The sequence below is a fragment of the Haliotis asinina genome, chromosome 3 (genome assembly GCF_037392515.1).
Source record: "Haliotis asinina isolate JCU_RB_2024 chromosome 3, JCU_Hal_asi_v2, whole genome shotgun sequence".
NCBI classification, from domain to species: domain Eukaryota; kingdom Metazoa; phylum Mollusca; class Gastropoda; order Lepetellida; family Haliotidae; genus Haliotis; species Haliotis asinina.
The window spans coordinates 5,300,127-5,324,353 of NC_090282.1; the positions used below are offsets into that span (position 1 = coordinate 5,300,127).

At 41.4% G+C, this 24,227-nt stretch overlaps 3 protein-coding genes across 4 annotated transcripts; 1 reads left to right on the forward strand and 2 right to left on the reverse strand.

Annotated features, from left to right (window-relative positions):
• Positions 1-428: 428 nt before the first annotated feature.
• Positions 429-3,290, reverse strand: LOC137277344 (protein fem-1 homolog C-like). The gene is made up of 2 exons (XM_067809039.1): positions 2,655-3,290; positions 429-1,867 (listed from the first exon to the last, which is right to left on the reverse strand). The coding sequence occupies exons 1-2, from the start codon at positions 3,196-3,198 to the stop codon at positions 522-524; spliced, it is 1,890 nt and encodes a 629-aa protein (XP_067665140.1). The 5' UTR covers positions 3,199-3,290; the 3' UTR covers positions 429-521.
• A 6,522-nt stretch (positions 3,291-9,812) lies between these two features.
• Positions 9,813-15,117, forward strand: LOC137279165 (synaptotagmin-4-like). Of its 2 annotated transcripts, none has more exons than XM_067811652.1 (5): positions 9,813-10,103; positions 10,522-10,594; positions 11,658-12,463; positions 14,034-14,178; positions 14,603-15,117. In XM_067811652.1, the coding sequence occupies exons 2-5, from the start codon at positions 10,588-10,590 to the stop codon at positions 14,914-14,916; spliced, it is 1,272 nt and encodes a 423-aa protein (XP_067667753.1). In that variant the 5' UTR covers positions 9,813-10,103; positions 10,522-10,587; the 3' UTR covers positions 14,917-15,117. The 2 variants fall into 2 exon arrangements, with proteins under 2 accessions (XP_067667753.1, XP_067667754.1); XM_067811653.1 differs by having other exon boundaries at positions 9,840-10,094.
• A 1,056-nt stretch (positions 15,118-16,173) lies between these two features.
• LOC137279167 (organic anion transporter 3-like) lies at positions 16,174-22,774 on the reverse strand. The gene is made up of 10 exons (XM_067811654.1): positions 22,588-22,774; positions 21,108-21,328; positions 20,372-20,602; positions 19,932-20,134; positions 19,217-19,528; positions 18,831-18,965; positions 18,102-18,187; positions 17,607-17,727; positions 17,199-17,271; positions 16,174-16,858 (listed from the first exon to the last, which is right to left on the reverse strand). Exons 1-10 carry the CDS (start codon positions 22,772-22,774, stop codon positions 16,640-16,642), a joined length of 1,788 nt encoding a protein of 595 aa, XP_067667755.1. The 3' UTR covers positions 16,174-16,639.
• Between the last annotated feature and the right edge of the window lie 1,453 nt (positions 22,775-24,227).

Below are 24,227 nucleotides of genomic sequence, written 5' to 3' on the forward strand. Positions count from 1 at the left end.
GAATATATCACAATAACTTTGTCTGAAGTTGTTATTTGTGGCATGTGACACTTGTTCACTGTTTATAAATTTATGTTTATAATGTTTGTCATTATATAATGTTAATAATTCCAATGCCAATTATGAGAAATGTTAAATCTGAAAATGTGTGTTTAATTTTATTCTTTGGGTCCTGTGAATTTTCAGTGGGTCAGACAGACATTTGAAACTTACAGGACCAAATGTCATGTTACTTTGAAACACCATTCATGAACACTGGTACCTTACTGGACGTGGTTAGAATCATAATATTCAATGAGCATGGAAGGTTAGTCACGCTCTTGGCACAACGTAAATCAAGTCTATGGAAAAAGTAAATTACAGTCACTGTCATTCTCAATCTCATCCCATAAAAATAAATTCTCAAAACCTCTTTGCCAAAATATCTAGTATATAACAAATTAGGAGCCACTACAGCCACAAGCATAAAAATAACCACAACGCAAGCACTGCTGTTTGTTTGGTATAAAACACACACTCTGTCAGTGCATTGCTATAAAACTTTCTAACTTCTTTGGAACAATATCTTTATAGTCCAGACTGTGTTTCATGATTTTCCTTGCAGCTAGGCACTGTAAGCTTATAAAGCTTAGTGGCGACACAATATCGTTGATTGTCATTCCTCGAATCAGCTGCATCGGAGTCTTTCTATCATTGTTACAAGCGTCTAAGTGAGCCCCAGACTTGAGTAGAGTCCGAACAATTTCTACCCGACATGGGCGGTTTGATGGAGTCGTATGTACATTACTGGCAGCAGTGTGAAGCGGCGAGTTGCCGTCAACATCAACAGCATTAACATCAGATCCTACTTCTACCAGCAGTTGAACAACATCATTTGTTGGGAAGTTGCACACAGGGTAACGCCCAACATTAGTTGTTTCTTTCGCACATGCCAAATGGAGTGGTGTATAACCCTTAGACCCCCGTGGATCAAACTGCACAAAGTCATAGACAGTTTGTTTGAAGCTATGCTCCTGTTCCTCCTCAAGCTGACACTGTAAGCGACACACTAAGCACAGCAGGTGCATGATTATCACAAGTAGACGATGAAAGTGAGTAATATCTCGGTCAGCGACACTGGTCTTCATCAACACCTCTTTTCCCTTTTTCAGTTCATGAATAGCTCGAACCAGAACTTTCATGATGTCTTTGAAGTCCACAGGATGCGGAGGTCGATATCTCCACTCTGTGGTCATAAAAGAAAACAGTTCTGCGAAAGATAAGAAACTGCTTTGAGTCATTGGACTAAGGGGTTCTAGGACCTGCTGCTGCATGTCTAAGGCATACATCCATAGCATGATACAGCGGTCAAAGTTACCCATATCTGCGTACAATGCACCACGATACCGGATATAATAGGAAGTGTCTGGATGAGCTGGCCCTAAGATACGTTCACGTACTAATAATGCCTGCATTCTCATATCATCAGGATCAGCTATTAGATCATCTAGCTGATCACAGGAAGTCACTTCTACAGCATTTTCATATGCTGCTATAGGCGATGCTGTCTCTGGCTTCAAGATTGGACGATTCCTTTCCTTGTATCTCTCCTCCATTGCCTGTCGCCACATATGAATAGCACCCATCATATCCCTCTTCTTGTCTACATAGGTAGCACCAAGCAGTTCCAGGGCATCAATTTTCTGTTCCCGAGAGCACTCTCGTCTGTCTATAAGAAACTCAACAATCTTGGTAAATCCTGCAACTGCAGCAGCCAGTAGAGGTGTCATCCCATAAGCATCCTTCTCCATCCGAGCCAAATGTTTTAAAAGCAACTTCATGATTTCCAAGCTACCTGACTCTGCACAGTCATGAAGAGCAGTATTACCTGAAATACAAATAAAGATTCTGACAGTTTCTGAAATATCAAATTTAGAAATGTCATAAACATGAATTTCTTTCAACATGATTTTTCCTGAATCATTGGTATTTACAACAAAAAAATATGCCATAAGGTAAATACTAATGCACCAGTATACGTACAATGACACAACAATGCTGTCACATTATCATGATCATGATCACCTGTAGATATGCAAGTATGGATTACACAAACAAAACACTGATGACACTGTGTTGTAGACATTTTCTTATCTGGTATCTGAAGGAATTTTTCCATGTTTGTTTTCGTGAATAGCAATGCACACCCTATTACTAGATGTTCACTCATTAAGTATTTGTAAAGGCCAATGAAGTACCATAACAGTACCAGTTGGTTAGCTACACATCACGCTAATCATCCTACAGGTATCATTCGGCAGGCCCATGCTTTTATGATTGATCTTTTCCTCTTACAGAAGCATTTTTGTATTGCATTTGCAAGAAGTACAGGGATAGTTTCTGCAGATGTACACTAACAGATCACTTTAGTTTTATATGTATGGCCTAAAATACTTTTAAAAGGAATACTTAGAAACTAGGCACTTATTTAAAGATTCTAAAATATCTTTAAAGTGAAAGATAATAAGGACTTAATTAACTAACACAAGTCAGTATAAGTGTTTCTAAAATTGGATTCTGTGTACTGGATGTTTGCCTTGTTCAACCCTCTATGAATAAGAAGTTAGTTTCAGTAAACCGATTCAGACGGTCTTATTATCAACTGGCAGCATTACCTTTAACACTCTTTCTATTTACGTCTGCGTTAAGTTGCAAGAGGTATTCAGCTATTTCCTTGTGTCCCTTATAGCAGGATATCATCAAACATGTGTGGCCATGGCGATTGGCAATTTCAATGTCCGCATCATGCTTTACCAGATACTTCACAATCTCAAAATGTCCATCAAAACATGCAGCTCTGAGAGGAGTAGAGTTTGTGTATGTTGTCTTATTGACCCCCGCTCCTTTCTCAACAAGAAACATCACCACCCCCAAGTGGCCTGCTGCAGCGGCACACCAAAGGGGAGGGGCACCCTCAATCGTCTCTCCATCGAAAGTGACAGACCCAACTTGTTCTATGTCTGCGACACATGATTCAACTAGGTACTTCACAACCTCAAGATGACCATTACGGCAAGCCATTATCAGAGGAGTTGCCCCATTTGTTTTTGCATGGATTAATTTTGACACCTCGTCTTTAGTTTTTCGGTCGAGATATATCCGAAGACGGCCGAGTTTGCCGTCTCGAGCTGCGTTGTACACGACACTACGGTACTCCATCTGTACTGTTGTCCCTCCGTCCGGGTTGCCACAAACTCAGCATAGTTTCATTTGATAATTAAGGTCATCCCGGTTGATATAACGGACATCGGTTAAAGGTGTATTTGCTGACACTTGTCAGACATTTCAACATGGAGGATGTAATATTTGGCCGCTAGGTGTCGGGAGGAAACAAAGGGAGGTCACTCTAATGTTTATCCCTGACGCACAACCGCTAGAAACGTTTTTGATCGGTTATTATTTAAACAAACAAATAATTAAGAAAACAAAGAAATGATACTGTGAATATTGTTTCTCCGATAGCAGGCACATACATGTTGGTGATAGTATCACTAAAAGAACCGAAAGAGTAAAGAAATCAAGAATCTGAAATAACGCACATACATCAACTATTCAATCAATAGAAAGTACAACAGACAGTCAGAAACATTTGCTGCGTTACACTTTGGACTGATCTTTGCAGTGGAATACTTTTGGAAATACAATCAAGCATCTGTTTTTAGAAATTTAGTCTGCTTTATTTACCATGCCTTGCAACTCAGATATGCCATGGCAGAGTGAGCTAACCATTTCATACCTCATTTACACCCCTGTGGTACACATATATGAATTAACCGAAGAAGACAGATATATCAATGTACAGAGGAAAGAAAGATTTTGTAAAGTTTCTGCAACTGTGGTTTTATTGACAGAGAGTATCATTTATATTGATCTGTACGGTTTTGATAATCTACGGCAATCATACTCTGTAAAGAAATATTACAAATATCCTACAGTGACAAAATTTGATAAACTTATGTCTTCTAACCAAACACTTGTTAGAAACTTAGCCTACCCTATTTATTATGCCTTGCTGTCTAGATATGTTATTGCACAGTGAACTACCTCATACCTCTTGTACATCTCTGTTACAAATATGCATGTATTTAGCCATTGACGAAAGCAGTTATCTTAGTGTACAAAGGAATGAAAGAATTTGTAAAGTCTTTAGCTATGGTCATATTGAGGCAGAATATCACACTTTACTGATCTGTACAATTGTTGATAATCTATGTCAATGATATATGGCCAAGGAACACCACGACTATACGTACGTGAATTTAATATGCTCATGCCACTTAACCAAACATTTGTTGATAAAAAACATGACCTGTTATATTTACCACCGACATCTGTACTGAAATAAAAACAAATTAACCGACATAGGTTAACTAAAGGTATCACTTCTGCCAGGGATAATCTACATCGTCTAACAATCTCTCTGATGTAACGTATTACTTCAAACCAAGGCCAGTTACCTATGAGCAATCGTCATGGATCGTCTATAATAAATTTAATTAATTTTATAAATAATAATTTGGAACTGATATGAACTTGGTTAGAGTAAGCCTGTTCCTATTTTGAGGTTAGAAGTAGGAAAGGGGGCGGGGTTTCTATTATTTAGAGTTTCAGTCACACCACAGCCTGTGTAGCCGTTCTGGTCGTATTCCAATTCTGGTCAGCACAATCGTGTACTATTCTGATGAAACCCAGGAGCACGGGCAGGGCCGAGGAGGATGATATTAAGGGGGCAGAGGTGGGCACCCATTTTATTCTGGGCAGGTAGGGAGGGACATCAATTATGTACACATGCACTGATGGGTGGGGTGAGGGGGGTGGGTGTGGCATGGATGGGGGTGAGTTTGCAATTTTGCAATTTTGTACACATTATAATATTGTAAATTCATCCCTCCTCCTCCTTCCCAGCCATTAGTTAAGAACGGTGTTTATGTGAATATGAAACAACGAGAGGAAAAGTCTTAACCACAGGTGGTATATGTGATAACTCTGACAGCAGAGGATGGGGTAAGGATAATGACTGCTGGGGTCTTCTCGTGACCTAGAACAGCCAAGTGTAGGTCACTAAAAGTAGTGAGTCAGCAGGTGTTATGGACATTTTCAACAGTGTTTATAGATTACAGCGTTTAAGCTGAAAATGGAAGTGTTTAACAATGTTGGCTTGTTTTTGTACATTTTCGTGGTAGAAAAGTGTGCAGTTTTGGGGGTTATGTAGCTCCTGTGATGACTGAGTGTGTTTTGTGTTATGCATAAAACTGATTTAAAAAACCCGTTTACATAGATTAAAAAATATTTTTTTAACGTGATCAGATGTTGTCGATGGGGTTGAAAATTTTTAATGTGAAAAAAATCTGTGATGTCACGTTCAGTGGCAAGAGTTTCCTCCCCTTGAATATGTGTCAGCGCCGCATTGATATGTCACGAGGTCATCACGAATGTTGGGTCGGTCGGTTAAAAATAGAATGAAAATATCTTGATTTAATCATATCAACTATAGAAAAAGAAGACAAAACATCTTTAACTTGGATTCTGCTTTACTTTGGGGGTTTATCATCATCTTGTGTAACATTTGTTGATTCTGTACAACATAGATGGCGCCGCAAGCAAATGAATGGGAGAAGGAAAGAATATCAACATAGATAACTGAATCAGATATTATTGTCACGAAGTTAGACACATTTAGTATGATAGTGGGTTAATAAATAAACTGTGCAAAAGAAGAATATAAATGCCAAGTGCTTGGGCTGCTTTTGGGTTTTCACTTGCCAGCTACCAGCAGCCTCCATCCCAGCATTAACACAGGAAGGAAACAACTGAATGAGCACCCGGTAGTCTGTACAGGTTAAACAAAAATAACTGTTTTTACTTGTGAGCGATGAGAAACACAGAAAAAATGTTGCACTTAGCATATCCGGTGGGAGGATAAAAAAGAATGTTCTCAACAGTTAAATACACTCCACTCTACCAGAATGTTTACTCGGCAGATCCGAAAACATTCATACAGTAAGAACACCTAAATGGCAGGTTTGTAATCTCGAACTTGGTGACGATAATTAAGTGGATTATATTTTGTCTTTGCTCATCACTTAATTCCTTATTTTGGAAATGTTATTGGCAATGAAACAAAACTTTAATTGTATAACCGGTAAGGAAGATACCTCCGGTTATAAAATACAACCAAGCAATCTGGATCACATGACTCGTTCATTTGTGAAATGTCAAACCAGCGAGCCTATATAGATGGGGAGAAGAAACGCTTTTTCAAAGCCGCTGAACTTATGTCTTGGGTCGTTATGTAACCAGTGTAGCATATGGTGACAGCGTAGTATTTAAGATTGAGCCCGGTTTATTTTCAACAGCTGATTAAGTTCGCTGAGTGTTGTAACAACTGAAGTCCTACATGCAGAAGATAGCTTAACTATTTTGTCACTTCAGTTTAAGTCAAATAATTGGTATTAGTGTCCGTATTTGGACAATAGATTTGTAGTAAAGTTTCAAGTCGGTATGTTATAGCTCACTGGCTTCTATTCTCGATTCACCGCGAAGATAAACTAAATTGTGCCGATAAAAACGTCTTTCACACATTCGTTTAATGTTTAGAAGGAAAACATTCCATTAGTTGAAAGGTATTTGCAAGTTATAGTGACAGTTTTATGACTTAAAAAATTGATAGGGTGTAACTGAGGTGTGTGAACAAATATGACATTTCGCCGATCTGCTCTGATGCGTCATTGAAATGCTTCAAGCCATTGTTTGAGAGTTTCTAGTTATTTCTTCAAAAACATCTTTCACATACACCTGTAATTCATATGAGAGGAATATACTATCAGGTGAAATGTGTTTGCAAGTAATAGTGATAGTTTCATAGTCTAAAAAAGAATGTTAGGGTGTATTTGACGTGTGTGAAAAATGTGACATATTGCCGATCTGCTCTGATCCGCCATAAAATACTACACACCGTTGTTTGAGTGTTTCTAGTTATTACTTCAGAAACATTTTTCACATACACCTTTAATTCTTATGAGAGGAATATACTATCAGGTGAAATGTGTTTGCAAGTAATTGGGATAGTTCCATAATCTAAAACAAAATGTTAGGGTGTATTTGAGGTGTGTGAAAAATATGACATATTGCCGATCTGATCAGATCCGCCATTGATGCTTGAGGGTTACAGTTCCATAACTTCTTTCTTTCTTGTTGATCTTATTATTTGACAAAACTGGAAAGGTGTTTTCGAACGCTTTGTGACACTTTAACACTTTATTTTTGAGGGCAGTGTGACAATGTCAGTTAACTTTGTGTTAATGTCCATTCCATTCCCCACATGCAATAAGATATCTGAATATCTGAATTAATTATTAATGTAAACAAAAAATGTCTCAAAGTAGATTTTTTAAAAGGACAGATGATGTTAACATGTGTAACACACGTGTTCTCGCAATACTTGTGTTCTTTAAGATATTTTGGGAGGGAAGGTCGCGGTGTATCATTTATTTATCAAATTCATTCGCTTATGTACTTCTTTCCTTTATTCCTTTCTTTCATTCTTAATTCTTAATATAATTCATTCATTCATTCATTGTAAAATTCCGACTGGTACAATAAACTGACTGAAGTTCTGTTACACACAACTGAAGTTGCGCTGGGAACGAACCATGCGCTGGGGCATGACGAGGCACACGTTAATTAGTACAAATGGAAAAGAAAGCAAGCGAGTGACCTATACCTGTTGTAGAGTATCCTTGATCAAACCAGATCTGCCACCTAAGTACCAACGTATAGGGTGCGCTTGCATTCAGCTTCACATTAGGTGCAACTGGTCGATTTACCAGCTCCTATCTCGTTACAATCGATTGCGATATCGCATCTTTACTTCTAAACGAGGCCCGTGAAGGTCCCGGGGTAGAACAGGCCTTCAGCAACCCATGCTTGCCATAAATGGCGATCATGCTTGTCGTAAGAGGCGGCTAACGGGATCGGGTGGTCAGGCTCGCTGGCTTGGTTGACACATGTCATCGGTTCCCAATTGGGCAGATCGATGCTCATGTTGTTGATCCCGGGATTGTCTGGTCCAGACTCGATTATTTACAGACCACCGCCATATAGCTGGAATATTGCCAAGTGCGGCGTAAAACTAAACTAAACTCACTCACTTCTAAACGATTATAACGCACGCTTCGATGACGGCTCGCGTAACAGATGGGAGGTAACTCTGCAACAGACAGCGATGTCTTCAAATGCATTATCACATTACCACGCTACACTCACGCTTCCTTCCCTGTTGCTTATCGACCTTCATGAATGATGGTAAAAATATTTTACGAAAGTCATGTTTGTCACATATCAAATATTGATTTGCTGCATGCTTAGATATGCTGAGCAGCTAAATGAATTCGAACCTGCAGAAAAAAAGCATGGCATATTGATTTGTTGGGATTAATTATGACTTATGACGTTTAGTCAATATTGCAAACAAAACATTGGCCAGATATAAATTATCAAATTTCTGAGTTTACTCTTCTTAAAAACGTGTCAAGTAAGCGAGCACCATGGCAATAAATACAGGGTGCGTCCCGACATCATCATGAGAATGTAACTCACTCATCAGCACTCACTTGGGCGTGGTCTTTCAATATTCAAGCTATATAGCGCCTTTATTTACTGAACCCACGACTGATGTCCACCCAGACCTTCTTGGAGTCAGAAGCAAACGATACAACCATTATACTACCCCATCAAATCTGTTTTGTTATAAAATAGTATGTCATGAGATGAACCAATACATGTATCTACACAACAAAAATAAACACATCCTACGGTATCAGTAATGATCTTCAATACCGGACTACCGAACAGCTCATGACAAGATAACACAAGTCCCAAACGATGAATAAGAAATAAGAAAAATGACGAACCTAAAATGATAACGTAAGTACGTAGTTATCGAGTAAATGCAAGCCCGTCAGTACAGTGTAATAAAACGTCATCTTTATTAACGTTTAAGTGTTATTATCTCGCCCACCCCCAACCCCCCCACCCCACCCCATCCTGGTCGCCATTCAGCAGTTCAAGATTATCGATCGTCTATATACAGGCTCAAAGAGAATTAAGATAACACACCACCTTTCACAGGCTGTTGAATACCCACATACAGCATCTCGGTCCGTCAAGTAGCGGGGTCGCCGTGGGAGCTCTATCGCCGGAGACAGCTGCCAAGTTGTTTCAAGTTGTTTCAAGTCGAAATGTGATCATGGAGACATTGTGGCCCTTTTGAAAATGGGAATATCTCTTCAAATATTTCAGGTAATTGTATATTTTGCATCTATTTTCAGCTGTTGTCAGCACCAAATTAAGTCATTAATTTATACGTAGGGCGTTGTCTGTGTGTATCGTTATGGTGGCTCCAGTTGTTAGCATGTAACGATAACCATTCATTCTGTCAACACACGTGATAAAAACCGTTTTAAAAGACTGAAGTATTGAATGATAAGATGGGTATAGGATGACATTGATATACATTATTTCAACATTTTAATGAAAAATAAATTTCTCCTTCTACAACTCCCAAGCACATGGCTATTTAAAGTTTTGCTATCGCGCTATTTGAAGAAATGCATATTAAGTATCAGGATATGTTGACAAACCTCTTCCATCTGCCCACTGCCCGACTCCCACGGGAAGATCATGACCAGGCACGGGAAGATCATGACCAGGCACGGGAAGATCATGACCAGGTCATTCGTTATGTACATCGATCAGTTGGTCCGTCCGCGCACATCACTGAACGCATGTGCGATTGCCTCACTTGGCCACGTCACAGCAGCTGAGGGGGACTGGAGACAGCAAGAGGGCACGTCTCCGTTATCGACAGTAGAGGGTTCAACTTCATCAGCGGCACTCGGGCATCTCTAGATCAGATTGGGTGCACGACGGCACTGATCAACATAGAGACTATCGTGAACAGCACATGCCCGAACGCAAGCTTCGCGAGGATCGCAAACATAAGCCTTGCCTAAGTGGCCGTGGTCTATCGCCGATCGCAGTGTGTTCGATTCGTGGTATTGCGAGTAGGCTTCGTTGATTTGTCCCACGCCGATAAGTTATACTACGCAAAAGAAGTTTCAAAACAGTCGGTTTGTTTAAACTTGACTAATTAATATGTCACGGGCTTTCTTTACCTATCTGTGTAGTGAGTGAGTGAGTGAGTTTGGTTTTACACCGCTTTTAGCAATATTCCAGCGATATCACGGCGGGGGACACCAGAAAATGGGCCTCACACATACCTATCTGTGTAGTATGTAAATGTTGTATCATATAGTACTGATGCGTTCTTGTTACTCCTGTTGTGTACAGGTACCCATTTCAACGATTCACTACAACTCACCTGCTCATTTATCAATAGGGTTTGCACCAGTCGTTTCCGTTCTTTGAAAGTGGCGTTTACCCCTCTAACTGCTTGGGTTCTAATAACATGTACTTTTTCAGGGAGAGACATTTGACGAGAATGTAGACATTCCATTAGAAAGCCAAACGGTGTTTGAGAATCACATAATGTCAAGTAAGTTTCCCTTACACATATGATCAAACTGATCAAACTGCAGTAGTCTTCAGTTCCAGTATTGGTTTTACAACGGTTTCAGCAGCAACGTAGCTTTTCGACGTGATGTACTGACCGAGCAGACTTCTTAATCCATTAATCCATTTGGAGAATCGAATTTGAATTTAGGGTTCCGTCATTCTCTTCCCACAGAGGTTACTTGTCATATCTTCCTACGAACCTCCCTTCTAATACGGCAATAATTCGCGGTTCTCATAAAATCCCCTAGCGGCAAAAATGGCAGCAGATTTGTTTCCCTTTTTTCTGTCCAATCAGAACACGTGTTACATCGACCTAGATTCAACTTGACAAATGCAAGCAATGTGGAGAAACAAATATGACATGACTGAGTTCTGTCTAGAAGAAACATTTGACTATCGCGCTCGGGAAGAGGTTCTAGTTTTCACGATGCATCCGGAAATTATCGAGATCTTGCGAAGATCACTTTTGAAACAAGGTCGCTGATTGCACTGCTAAATCTGATTGCCTCCAATCACGAGTCTTGAACACTCGCACCATGAGAGGGTCGTATTAGAACAGAGGTTAGGTAGGAAGATATGACAAGTAACCACTGTGGGAAGAGAATGGGGTTCCGTATGACGAGCAAACAAACACCTTTTCAACAAGTCCTTCACTTTCCCCGAGGGTGCTCTCAAATTAACTACTCTTGAACATAAACTAGTTTTCAAGAAGCACTTTGGTAACTCCTACATCTATGAACACTTTCGACGGTTCGAGCTGAACTTTACTCTTTGCAAATGCGCCTGGTCGCTTGTTGTTTTACGCCGCGCACTATTCCAACTATGATCGAGTAATGTTAATCGACTGACCCAAATATCGAGTGATCTCCACCATGAGAGTCATTCTATGAAGTTGGCATACGGTGACAAACATCAACCAAATATTTACATGGGCTTGGTGAAGATAATTTCTAATCCGACCTCGAGTCGTATGTTCGTTACATAACTTACATGTTCATAGATGATTAGGTAAATTGATGGCATATTTGTTTCTGTATTTTCAGAAATAGTGCAAGCTGTTCTAGGAGTGTCGTCTGCTCTCGGCCTAGCCTTCCTCATCATGACGTGTTTGTTTTGTATCTGCGTCATACGAAGATACTTAAACAATAAGCAAAAGATGCATGACGTACCGGAAATTATTGAAATTCCTGACCCTTTCATTGTAAGTACAGTGAAAGAACAGATGTTAGGGTCGGATGAACCGGAAGTGAACACGTACAACTGCCTTGACCTTGTACGTCAGAAGCCCCAAGTTGACCACTGGTCAGTGCCAGCTGACTCCAGTCATGAACTGATACACGTAAGAAGTTGGGATGATATTCCCAGTTGCTCAGATGACGCCAGTATTGGGGCGTCGAGATGGCAATGTCGGTCCCAATCTCTAGCAAGCCTCAACCTTGGTTTGGAGATATTCAATACAACGTTACATTTCAGTGCTGAATATGTCAAGGAAAGGTTAACGTTGACGGTTGTCCTTCAACTCGTGTCGTCCTTGCCCTTCAAGTACAGAGGTAGGGCAGTGTACGCTGTAGCTCATCTTTACCCATATCGCACAGAGGGCATGGAGAGTAAACTCATTGTTTCAACGGAGGAGAGTGCGGTGTTTCAAGAAACATTCAAGTTTACGGACGTTTCCATCGAAGACCTTGAAAAATCAACTCTCAAAATCACTTTGTACTCGAAGAAACTGAAGAAGTCTAGCAAAGACGCCTTTGTAGGGCAGGTGTATTTGAAAGGAAGTGACGTGACCTGGACCCCGCAGCGGTTGTTGCAGTTCGACATGAAGGTAGAGCGGAAACAGCTTAAAAGGGTAAGTAGGACAACTACTAGCAATTAATCCACGCAAGAGGCTTCGGTGGGCTAGTGGTTCATGCGGTCGCTGGACACACCAAATCCGAGATTCGACCCCCTCCCGCACTTGACCCCTCGATCTCAACCACGGTGAAGGCACATTTTGTGCATCCCATCTGTTTCGTCCCCAATCGTCATATTGCTGGATTAGTGGAGATGTGGCGTTAATCCAAGGCAGTGTAGGACCAACTTGATACTCGATACTGAATTACATCAACCATTCTGTGGCTACAATTATTGCTCATGGTACTAACCAAGTATTTCTGATGGTCCTGATGTGACAACCATTTATTTCTTTTTAGGTGACCTTAGAATAGCTGAACTGCAGAGTACGGCGCAGTCTATCGCGCAATCAGTCTCATGCCTTTCGAAGTGACAAGCTTAACAATTAAACTAAAGTCATATTAAAGGTCTGTCCAATGTATAGATTTACCAATGTATTATATAATTACAAATCGTTATTACATAAGAAAGGTACAACCGTTAGTCACATAGCGCAAGGGCCTAGAAAATATATCTTACTTATGAACATTCAACAAACCCCGATGTTTCGCCTTATCGGGGACACTGAGACCTGAGCGACTACGTACAAAGGAGTCTCAATAGAGTCTATCTCGACGTTTTAGTTAGCATTCCAGCCGTTACAGTGTTGTCTCGCCTGGCGACACAGCTATTTAATTAAACAGGTTGAACTGAGGGTAAGTTAATGAATAGGTACACTAGCAAACGTACACATGGAATTATTTCGGGACCTTTTTCGCTCAGTCAGGCCAAAGGTTGAAGACGGTTGTACTGCTTAGTCTGGGCTCTGTAAAAAAGAAAATGTAGACAACCAAAACAAAGCCAAACAAAACGCGGCGTTGAGATGTGTTTCCCAGGCAACAAGTAAGTAGGATAGGGCGCCCCACAAAGGTAGTATTTATAGCATGTATATGCAGTCATTAGGCAAACATTTTATTTCCAATGAACAATCTAAACTTATCCAGTCAGCTGCGTGGATTAACAGTTCTGCCGAGATAATCTGACACATGTCACTCCCTGGAAAGGAGTGACATTTATTGCTACTTTCGAAGGTCAACAATCTGACAACACGTGCCTTCATGAATCACAATGAAATGATATCAGGTTGCTCCCTTCATTTACATATTTCGGGCAGGTCAATGGTTCACCTACCGTACACATGCAGTGGTTCACACACCATACACATACAGTGCTACACCTACCCTACACACGCAGTGGTTCACCCAGCATACACATGCAGAGGTTCACTCAACCTACACAAGCAGTGGTTCATCTACCTTACAGATGCAGTGGTTCACCTATCGTAGTCCTACACATACCGTGGTAAATACACCGAACACACATACACATGCATACCCTATACAAGCACCGGTCGTTCTCAGTCAGGATGGGTCAGGGTAGCATGTTTACAGGTACCCTTTGCCAACAAATGGATTTGTGTCTTGAACGTCTTTTTATGATGACAGTCTGTCCTTCACTTGTTTGTGACCATGTTCAGTTCGTTGCAGCAATCCACGTCGGAGAAGTATTTGTTCGAGAATATGGGGGAGTTGTTTGTGCTGCTGCAGTATCAGCAGCTGGCCAACCGCATCAAGGTCCTTGTCCGTAAAGCCAGCAACCTACCTCGGTCTGACAAACTTCTGGGGCACCCAGGTGAGAAGCCATACTCTCGGTCGGTGCTCGGTGTACCTGGTCATACTGCCACAGTGATGTTACAATATTGCACATGCAGTATATTGTCTAGTGAAAGATTGAAATGTTTCCAATCAAAGCACCGAACAAATTGCTTTCCACCAGTTTCACGGACGGAAGGATTCCCGTTGAAAGGAATTCTGGATCTCCTTGTGAATTTAGACGCCATAGCTAGTGCCATGTCCGTTATTTGGTCTATTCAATTGATCTACAACAGGTGAGTTTAGCACTATTTGAATAACACGCATTTGGTGCAGTCGATGAGTGAGTTAAATACTGGTTGATGGAGATGGAATTGTAAGGTTTCCCCGGACACTAAAGTGACATTTACTATTCTTGGATTCAAACCCATGACTAGTGAATTAATGCGCTGTGTGTGTTTCAGCACATTACGTCATAGTCAACCTGCGGAAGGACGACACTGTCATCGACCACAGAGAGACATCGACACAGACCGGGTACTCGCCAGTGTGGAACCAGCCCTTCCTGTTTGATACGCCCAGGAGTGAAATTACCGATCTTTCCATCGAGTTCGTCATTATGAGGGGTAGACGTTACAAAGATGGCGTAGTTGGTCACGTGACAATAGGCCCTGAAATGTCGGGCACTGGGCACAGTCATTGGGAAGAAATCATGAAACCTCATGGGAATGATATCGCCAGGTGGCATAACTTGATGCCTGTTTTCAAATTTCAGTAGTTGAAAAAGTCGAGGGTTGCAGTATGGCGACATTGTTTACATTGAATTACAAGAATTAGTTCATTTCTAATGCAATACAGTACAGAAATTAGGACCACGGTTGATAAGATAAACAGAGATGTAATTGTGGCCACTGCTGATGTATATCATAAGCTATTTATTACATACATGTGGTTTGAAATAAGTACACCTTTTCGCAAATTACCTTATCTTTTTTATTCAAGTCTTCGATATGACCACGTCATGTATTTCAAGCTCCCTGGCCACACCGTCATCTTTCAAGTCGTCTCATGCCCTACAGACCGTTGGGTGGAAATATGCATCATGCACCAGGCTGTAACATGATCCTTACTGTGGGTTCGAATCCCAGAGTCACAACGATTTTGTTCTTGGGATATATGTCGACAACACATCCGTCGTCGTGGCTTCCAGCGGCGTTGTAAAAGTCTTAATCATGACTGCTCTCACAAATAGCTGAGTTAAACAAACTCAATAAAAGTGAAAGAAAATGAGATTATAACTAGGTAGATTAATTTACCACTTATTTACCATTTAACAGTACGAGATGTTTGGTCCAATGGCCCCTCCTCCCAAAATAATGTGCACAGAAATAATTAGACCTACAATGTTTTCACAGTGTTATTTGTTCATTCTCTTTCCCCAGTCATACACATCCGCCAGTTCCCATACTAAACGACCTATGCCACAAAATCAATCTTCATTCATTAAAGATCAATGATCCGACACCATTAATGTGATCCTCTAGGCTAAAGGAGAAGATTTTATGTGCGAACACTTTAGTTTCCTCTCGCTCCGTGTCTACTCTTTATTGAGGGTTAGTCTTCTCTTGAATGTAAAGATAGTTTTTTGATATTTGTTCCGTTCTATATAGTAACAAGAGCATGTACGTAAGTCCTTTCTCAGTTTGTTATTTCTTGAAGGAAATATATCGTTTTGAAATTTAGAACGAAGTATGAATAACACCTTTAAACTGACACATGTGCATATGTGAGGTTCGTATTGTCAAAGAAAGTATCTCAAGTCATCGATGTTATAGACACGTGGATATTAGTTTCGTATATACCCCGTATATACATATTTGTTCATGAGATATTGTCTTTCTTTTTGTGACACTGAGTTTAGATGTGCACGTGTCATACGAGTATCCGTCATTAGGTAAATGTGTAACATGAGAAACATAATGACATTCGGGATCGTGAGCGTGCATGTCGACCATATGATGCAATGATACAGCTGTTCAGATTCACAAGACTTTATCCGTTCATGTCACCAGGGGTGTTACAATCAGAGTGGCTTCAAAAGAATGATTCGAAATCGCTTAGACAGACAGATGGGCAGACTCATGCGTAAATGAATAAATGTGAATAAATTTCCGATAGAGTTGCATGCAAAGATCATACTAAGGCAGATGAATTACTTACGGTACAATATTTGCATAACGTTAGTCCATGTAATGAAAGCATGTAATGCGGTATATCGCTCTCTAAGGCATATTTTCCAATGTACAGTTTGTGAGCAGTAATGAGTATGAATCTTGTAGATATACTTCATATGTTACTTCACATAACAAAGTGACAGTATGATGTATTCGCAAGTATCATCATCACCCTTGCCAGTTTAGTCTTGAATGTCTATCTGTGTGGAGAAACAATGACAAGATATCGTCGTCAAACATGAAGTAGGAGTAGGGAGGAAGAAGCTGCTACAGTCCATGCTGTCCTGGCGTTTCATCAGCATCCCCGTCCTTAGCTATAGAGTCCATTCTTCGCTTGTCGTCGGTCGTCACGTACCAGCCCTTCACGTCACTTAGCGTCTGAGGGAGCTCTTTTCCTTTGGTCTCCGGGAGCACAATGACCATTGCGGTGGCCGCCAGACAGCAACACGTGAACACGGCCCCCGGTGCCCAGGTCACATACTCGCTCTACAATACAAACCGGCAGCTGGTGAATAATGTTGTTAAATCAGGTTCATTAGTATAGCAGACCCATGTCACTTCGTTGTCACTAAGAGAGAGTGGCTGACCTATTGGTGTTATGTGAAGCCTGTGATCGAATCTAGATGCTGTTTTTGGCACCGATCCAGTGCTCTTGGTAACGTGTAAGATCTGCATCATTCTCTTCCCTTGTCAAGGTGTCAAACTGTGCTATCAATGAAATACTGTCACGTCAACCTCTGACACACATAATTGATTGCAACGTTTCATCAACATCACATTGAACATGCTGGTTAAGCTATCATGAAACAGGGAAGGCTGTACCTACCAGTAGTCCTGCAAATGGTCCTAACATCCCTCCAAATCTTGAAAAGGCAGATGACGTTCCTAAACCAACGTTCCTGATAAACATAATGCAAAGACATTAAGTCACACGGTTACCGTATACCCCCAACACGCTATACATAGTGGAAAGATCTACACCCTAACGAGTGGCATAGAGAACATCTTATATCAGTTCAAGATCTAAAGCAAAAAAAATAAAATAATAATAATAAAAAATACGGTTGTGGTTTCGACTTCTTTCAAACCCTTAAAACTGTTTCCGATCTGGAGTCCGTATTTAATGGATATTTCGATAGATTAAACATATACTTATTTGGAGACAAGTGTCGATGGAAAGCGCAAGCGCATGCTGTTTTATGTGAAGGAACAAAGTCTGTAGGAGGGACAGTACCTGATGTTGGTTGGAAATATTTCTGGTGTGTAGAAGAACAGTGCACCAAACGCTCCAAATATTCCAAAGAAGCCAAAACAGGAAAATGCAGTTGATATGATGGCCCCTGTTCCGGTGTTTCCTAATAAGACATTATATTGGTAATATTCCTTCTATCTGAACAGAAAACGTGAACAGATGGGCAGAGTGAAGTATGACCACGCCATGACTTCATGTGTATTGAAACACTTGGAGTGAGTTGGCTCTGCCGGAGAACAAGTGACTAGAACCTTTTGTCCAGGTATGTCAACGTGAGGAAGGATTCAAACTCTGAGAACAGGTTTCAGTATCACAGTCTTTTCGTCTGGTCTCTCAACGTAATTCCATTCATATTCTAATTCTTCAGTGCGTGCGAATGTACATGAATATGAATGAGGAATGTTGTTCGATCGAGCACGTGTTCGAATCGTCATATGCGGGTCGACTGGAAGTCGTAGAGGCAGGGGTTGAACTTACCCATGAGTTCCCTGACAACTGTAGCCCCGACCAATCCAAACCCGGTTATAAGGTGTAGAAAGATGCAGGTCTTCTTTCGACCGATACTGAAAACCAGAGGCATTAAAGTCAAAACAGAAATAGATGCAGTTCATGACGACTCTTCATCAGCTTTACACATGTCAAATTGAGATACTTTCTTCAGGAGAATGTTTACGCACATTCGCTAACATCTTGTAGAATTCAGTGACCAATGTAAATATGTCTATTTCTTTCACTGGTTTGCCCTGCGTGCATCGTTGAATCTGTCTTCGTAGGTAGCCGAGATTGCGTATTGTGTGGCATTGATATCTTATATTTAAGGTGCGTTGCAAGGCGATCGCTTATATTAAGCAAATTATTCGCCTATCCTAGGCTTGTAAGGGTTGGAAACCCTTGTCCACTATTTCAAAATGACGTTTACCCGGTCCTAATGAAGAACAGTCTCGAAGACGATCTGATGAATTTACGACTTTTGATGACTACACTGAAGATGTGGAGCAAACTGATGCTGGGCTGTAGCTGTCATTCCTCATTTCCCAGTTAACCCACTACACATTTTCACCTGTCGATTTTCATATTTCCTCCAACCGCCATTTTAGTTTGAGAGCGATGCAGCCTCAGAGAGCAATTGGTGCAATTGTTGTAAGCAATCTGGTGTAGGGTGAATGACTGTAAATCGCTTGTTATAAGAGCAAACCAAGTCATTACCTGTCGACAAGATAGTAGATGGCGACACTGGATGGCATCTGCACCACTATCAGTAGGACTACATTGACAAACCTGTCTCCAGCCAAGGCATCTGATGTGAAGTACAGTCCAAAATACGTCATACTGTCTGTGAACCTGAAAACGTAGCACAATAAATAACTAGATGGAGGTGCGGTGTCGTAGGCGAATGTTAAGAGTGTTTATTTGTAAACCTGAAGGTCCAGGTTCGATACTGAACATGGGTCAGTGGATGACACACATTCACGACATTGCTGGTAAAATCTCACTATTTTTTCAACTTCAGAAATTCAACTTGTTTGTTACTTCGTTCCCACCAGACAACTGATTTCATTTGTTATGTGCGCTTTATCATTAAACTATACTACCATATAAACCAGAGGACAGCCACATTCAAACCCAGCCGTTTGTCTTTGATGAAGTCAAGTAGGGAATGTGTTTCATCGTCGACAGTGTGCACCACAGGCTCAGTAAGCAGAGCGTCAGCTTGTTCCTTTGACAAAGTCCCTTCTTGTTCTTTCTTAGTGTCGAGCTGTTCATGACCTGAGTGCAGACTGTCGTACACATCCAAGACATGCTGGTAGTCTACGCGGCTGATCCTCGCTGCTTTCTTCAAGAGTCGTTTGATCTGCTTAGGATTGCCGTTCGCCACCAACCATCGGAGAGATTCCTCCAGGAAACTTTTTGAACGTAATATATAACAACGACATCATACCCAGCCAACAAAGTGCAATTCTACGTTTAAACCACTTGAAATGTAAAATGCCACAATAACTCCTTTCCATTGGTCTTCCATACAAACAAGATCAAATACTTCTATAAGGAGTAAACTCAAATGGTCGGGATACTACCCACGAACCATTATCATATAGACACACTTAGGCAGTAAATATAAACCTATGTTATCGTAAGTAATGAATGCTTATAAGGTACACGTTAAAACTTTACTCTGTGGGGGTTTCCTTTCACTGATATTCAGAGATCCATTATGGCCAACACTATGTAGCCCGTTAGATCCAGTGGAATTAATTTCTGAGGATATTCGAGACTGAGTATTCTCACACGTTGACGATTTGTATTTACAAGAACTGTAGAATGATGACTGCGGACACGGAACAGCATCCAAGCTGGAGGATCCTCCAGGAGTAGTCCCTGAGGAGGTAGGCCACCAGGGGCAGGAACAGGTGACATGTGCACCAGCCGATGTTGGACAGGAAGGCCACAAGCTTCCGGTATCTTGTTGGGAATACCTCGATTCCAATGGTAGCATCTGTCAGAACTATTCCCTAAAATGCACATATTAGCACTCAGTACGTGGATGATGATTGGGAGATTTGCTCTGTATTGTGTACAGTTACTTGGCTATGTCTGGAAATGTATCTTTGAAAGATTCATATGCAACAATGTTTTTATCGAACATTGTTAAAACAGATTATATTTTACACATATTTAAATAGATATAACAAAATGGCACAATATGACCATGCAGTCTCCCCTGGTGTGCTGGTATATTAATATTGTACCTGTTGGAACAGCCCTAGAATCAGCCTGAGAACGAGGAAAACTGTGAAGGTGGGGGAGAACGCTACCCCGACCCCCAAGGCCAGGACAATCATGTGAGAAATAAGATGGACAGGGCGACGACCAAAACGGTCAGAGAATATTGGGAGGACGGCTGCACCGACTCCTTGACCGACAATCAGCAAGGTTTGCCCAAGGCCTTTGAGAGGAGCTCGGTCACACACTATCCCCATCTGTAAACAGAGCGTAACATGCGCCGTTACGTGTCTCTCAGTTACACGGGCTCTACAGGTAGAGTGAGTGAGGGAGTTAGGGAGTGAGGGAGGGAAGGATAAGGGTATACTGACGCCAAATTCCATATATGCCTCAGTTGATTGTTACGTGTTCGGTACAGACGCAGTGCAAAGGAAACGCAAACACGACCCGTAACGATACGTACAAAAAGGCAAATGATGAAAAAAACATTCGATAACAAATGCACACATTTTGACTGATGTCAACAGCAAAAAGTGTTTTCCAGTGATACGCCAGTACATATTTAACACAATTAAATATTTTTTGCACATTCCCCCCAAAAATGTGGTCGTGCGTTTCTTTCGCAATTAAATCAATGGCGATGATCAGTTTGGTTCATGAAGTTGTGATTGAAATCCCGATATACCATGTTTACAGTTATGGAATAGTCAAGAAAAAATGAACAAATGAACATGTTAAATAGGTTATCAGGAAAATACTCACATCTGATATGATGGACAGCTCCTTCCTCTCGTCAAAACTATACCCGTACAAGCATGGCAGCTGTTTCGTCTCGGCGTCGCCGCTGATGTTGGCCACGACTCTGATGCTGCACTTGTCGTAGAAGATGTCGCTGTTGTTGATAGTGAATGCGTCATCGTCAATTGCGGTGAAAATGTCTGATATGTTATTGGGTTGACCACAAGTATGTGGGATATTTCTGGCTGCAACATAGAGCACGATCTTATGGCAAAATGACAATATTTCGGTTTCTCTTTTCAGTAAAGCCGATTTCCTCCAATGTCATAGCGTCATGAGTTACTGTGTGAAATCTGAAACCTTTATTGGTCGTGGCCTTGTCCTTGTTTGTCGTCACATCGATGCGTCCAAGGCAAAACCAGTAACTATGCCTGTCCGTTGTTGTCTGCTACTATGTATATGAATCCTAACTGGTTTTCTCCTTTTCCGAAATACACATTATGTCGGAAACCGGTCGTAAAATCTCCAAATCATCATCATCACATCGGCAGTCCGTTATTCTGGATGTCTGTGTAGGACACGCCCTCAGGTTGAACTAGATGTCCACTGACTTCATAGCAGATGAATGTATCACTAAGTCTAATGCTGGGGAACATAATACTGAAAATGTTTTCTATTCGTGAGTTGCAAAAACCTCTTAAACGTGTTCACGATACTACTGCAGAAACTGATAACATATTGTATCAACTCCTGAAGTACTTACACAATCGGGTTTAGAGACCCTTTTAAATATTTTTGATAGTATTTGGATGTCAGTGGAATTTCATCTTCATGGTGTGATTCTGCAATTGTTTCAATTCTTCAACCTGGGCGTGACAATACCGATCCTTCAGATTACCGACATATTTCACTAACCAGCGGCGTGTGCAAACTATGGAACACATCATGAGTAATTAATTACTTTGGCACTTAGAAATCAACAGTCTAATGGCATACAATGTGCCTTATGTGAGAAGCAGAAGTAGAGATATAAGTGCATGATTTAGTATGACATACAAAGAGATACCAAGGGACCCTTCACTTCCTATAGGTGTGTGTATGCATGCATCTACCTAACACTGTGAAATAACCGTGTACCCATGGTATTCATATGTGAGGAACAGGGGGGGACTTTGTGATACATTCGTCACCTATGATGTTCAGTTCAACAGAAAACACTATATGGGATCAAGAATGCCCATGAAATGGTCAGGTTTCAATTTGCTAATACACATTCATTCATATAAAATCCGATGATCGAATGGCGTATTATGTTAGCACTATGAAACCAAGTAGACACGCATGCATACATTCAGATATACAGCAACACAAACATACAGACGGACAGACAGACAGACAAACAGACAGACACAACACGCACAGATATACCTTCATGTAGTTATGTAAGTACAAAAAGTTCCTATGCCACTGACGTGAAAAACTCCAAACGATGCACAGGACCTACCCACATACACAAAGTTGAGAAGTTGGAAGGCAGCCGTGAATGCATATATCTTGCTGACGAAGTACTGTAATAACTGATACCTCCCTCTACCTCCCAGAGCGTCCAGGAGAGGGTCAACTTCAGTGTGTGCTTTTGGCATCTTGGCGGTACGGTGAACAGGTTGAAATGTGGGACGTGCCTGACTCATGACTTTTTAACACTGCACACACTTCAAGGCGGCCTGTGACCAATACCTGTGTGGCACTGCCTATGCTACTACGTCCCAGCTGCAGATCCAACAGATGGAAACTTTCCACGGATTGACTCTTCCAAGGCTACGGCCAAAGACATTATGTTGGTTTGTGTTTGCCTGCTATAGGATATTACATGTACACATTTACGTCAAACAATGCTCCATGGTGAACACATGCTCCGTGAAACTATTATGTAAGAAGCAGTTTCCTCTTCTGATTCATGTTCCTTATAATACAAGTAATTGGTTCGTCTTTACATGCAGGAGAACCCGGTGTAGTGACTATTTCACAGTGACTAGTGTAGTGACCCGGTGTAGTGACTATTTCACAGTGACTAGTGTAGTGACCCGGTGTAGTGACTATTTCACAGTGACTAGTGTAGTGACCCGGTGTAGTGACTATTTCACAAGCATAAACCCATGCTGCATTCGGAACGTGCAATCGGCTCTTGTTGAAACATGTTCCATGGCACCTCTGCCATAACGTGACCAATCGGATCTCTGAGGGAAACGGTTTTCGAGAGCAAATGGAATTTGTATTTACATAGCTGTACACACGGATGATATATGTACACTCTTCAAAAAAGAAACCCAAAACCCAAATATCAATGAAAATTTGGTGTTATTCAAGGATGAGCAAATCAGCGGAAAACAAAGATACATGAATGAAATTTGTGTGGAACAATGCTTTGCTCTCTTGTCCGAAGTTCATGAGAATAACAGTCATCACAGTCAGTATTGCTGTTCACAAGGTGGTGTTGAAGTCAGTACCTCGTATGACCACCTCCAGCTGCCACCACTGCCTGACACCTCCTGGGTACAGATCGAATCAGTCGTTGGATGTTTTTTTTGGCGGAATCCTTCTCCATTCCTCCTGCAGCATGTGGAACAACTGTTGAAGATTCTGTGGTGGATTAGGATGTCGACGGCCAGGAGAGGGATATGGATGCTGGTATTGTCCAGGTAGTCCACGGTGGCACGTGCTGTGTGGGGCCTGGCATTGTCCTGCTGGAAGAGCTGCTGTTGACGGTCAACAAGGTGAAGGACGTGCGGACGGAGAATCAGGTCGAAGTATCGATTGCCTTGGACAAGCGCAAGTTACAATCTGCGGGTGTATCAGATGCCTCCCCACGCCATAACACTCTCTTCACCTTATCTGTCCACCTGTCTGATGTAGTTAGGAGCAAAACGTTCATGACGTCGTCTGTGGACACGGTCTCTACCATCACGTCGCCTGAGGAGATAACAGGATTCATCGTCAAACCGTATGTGCCTCCGGTTCGCCAGGTTCCATGGCAGCACCGTGTTACACCATCTCACTCGTTGACGTCGATGTAGTCGTGTCAAGGAGGGGGCAACCTTTGGACGTTTGGCATGTATCACTACTTCTCGGAGACGGTTCCTAATT

Bases quoted from the DNA above. Each gene is read 5' to 3' on its own strand.
- LOC137277344 (XM_067809039.1), bottom strand. From the start codon at position 3,198: ATGGAGTACCGTAGTGTCGTGTACAACGCAGCTCGAGACGGCAAACTC. The intron at 1,868-2,654 runs GTAATGCTGCCA...TTTGTATTTCAG, and splicing joins AAATAGAAAGAGTGTTAAAG to GTAATACTGCTCTTCATGAC.
- LOC137279165 (XM_067811652.1), top strand. The intron at 12,464-14,033 runs GTAAGTAGGACA...AGTTCGTTGCAG, and splicing joins AGCGGAAACAGCTTAAAAGG to CAATCCACGTCGGAGAAGTA. The intron at 14,179-14,602 runs GTGAGAAGCCAT...TGTGTGTTTCAG, and splicing joins CAAACTTCTGGGGCACCCAG to CACATTACGTCATAGTCAAC.
- LOC137279167 (XM_067811654.1), bottom strand. From the start codon at position 22,774: ATGAGTCAGGCACGTCCCACATTTCAACCTGTTCACCGTACCGCCAAG. The intron at 20,603-21,107 runs GTGAGTATTTTC...CTCTGTTTACAG, and splicing joins AGCTGTCCATCATATCAGAT to ATGGGGATAGTGTGTGACCG. The intron at 18,966-19,216 runs GTAGTATAGTTT...CTACGTTTTCAG, and splicing joins GCTGTCCTCTGGTTTATATG to GTTCACAGACAGTATGACGT.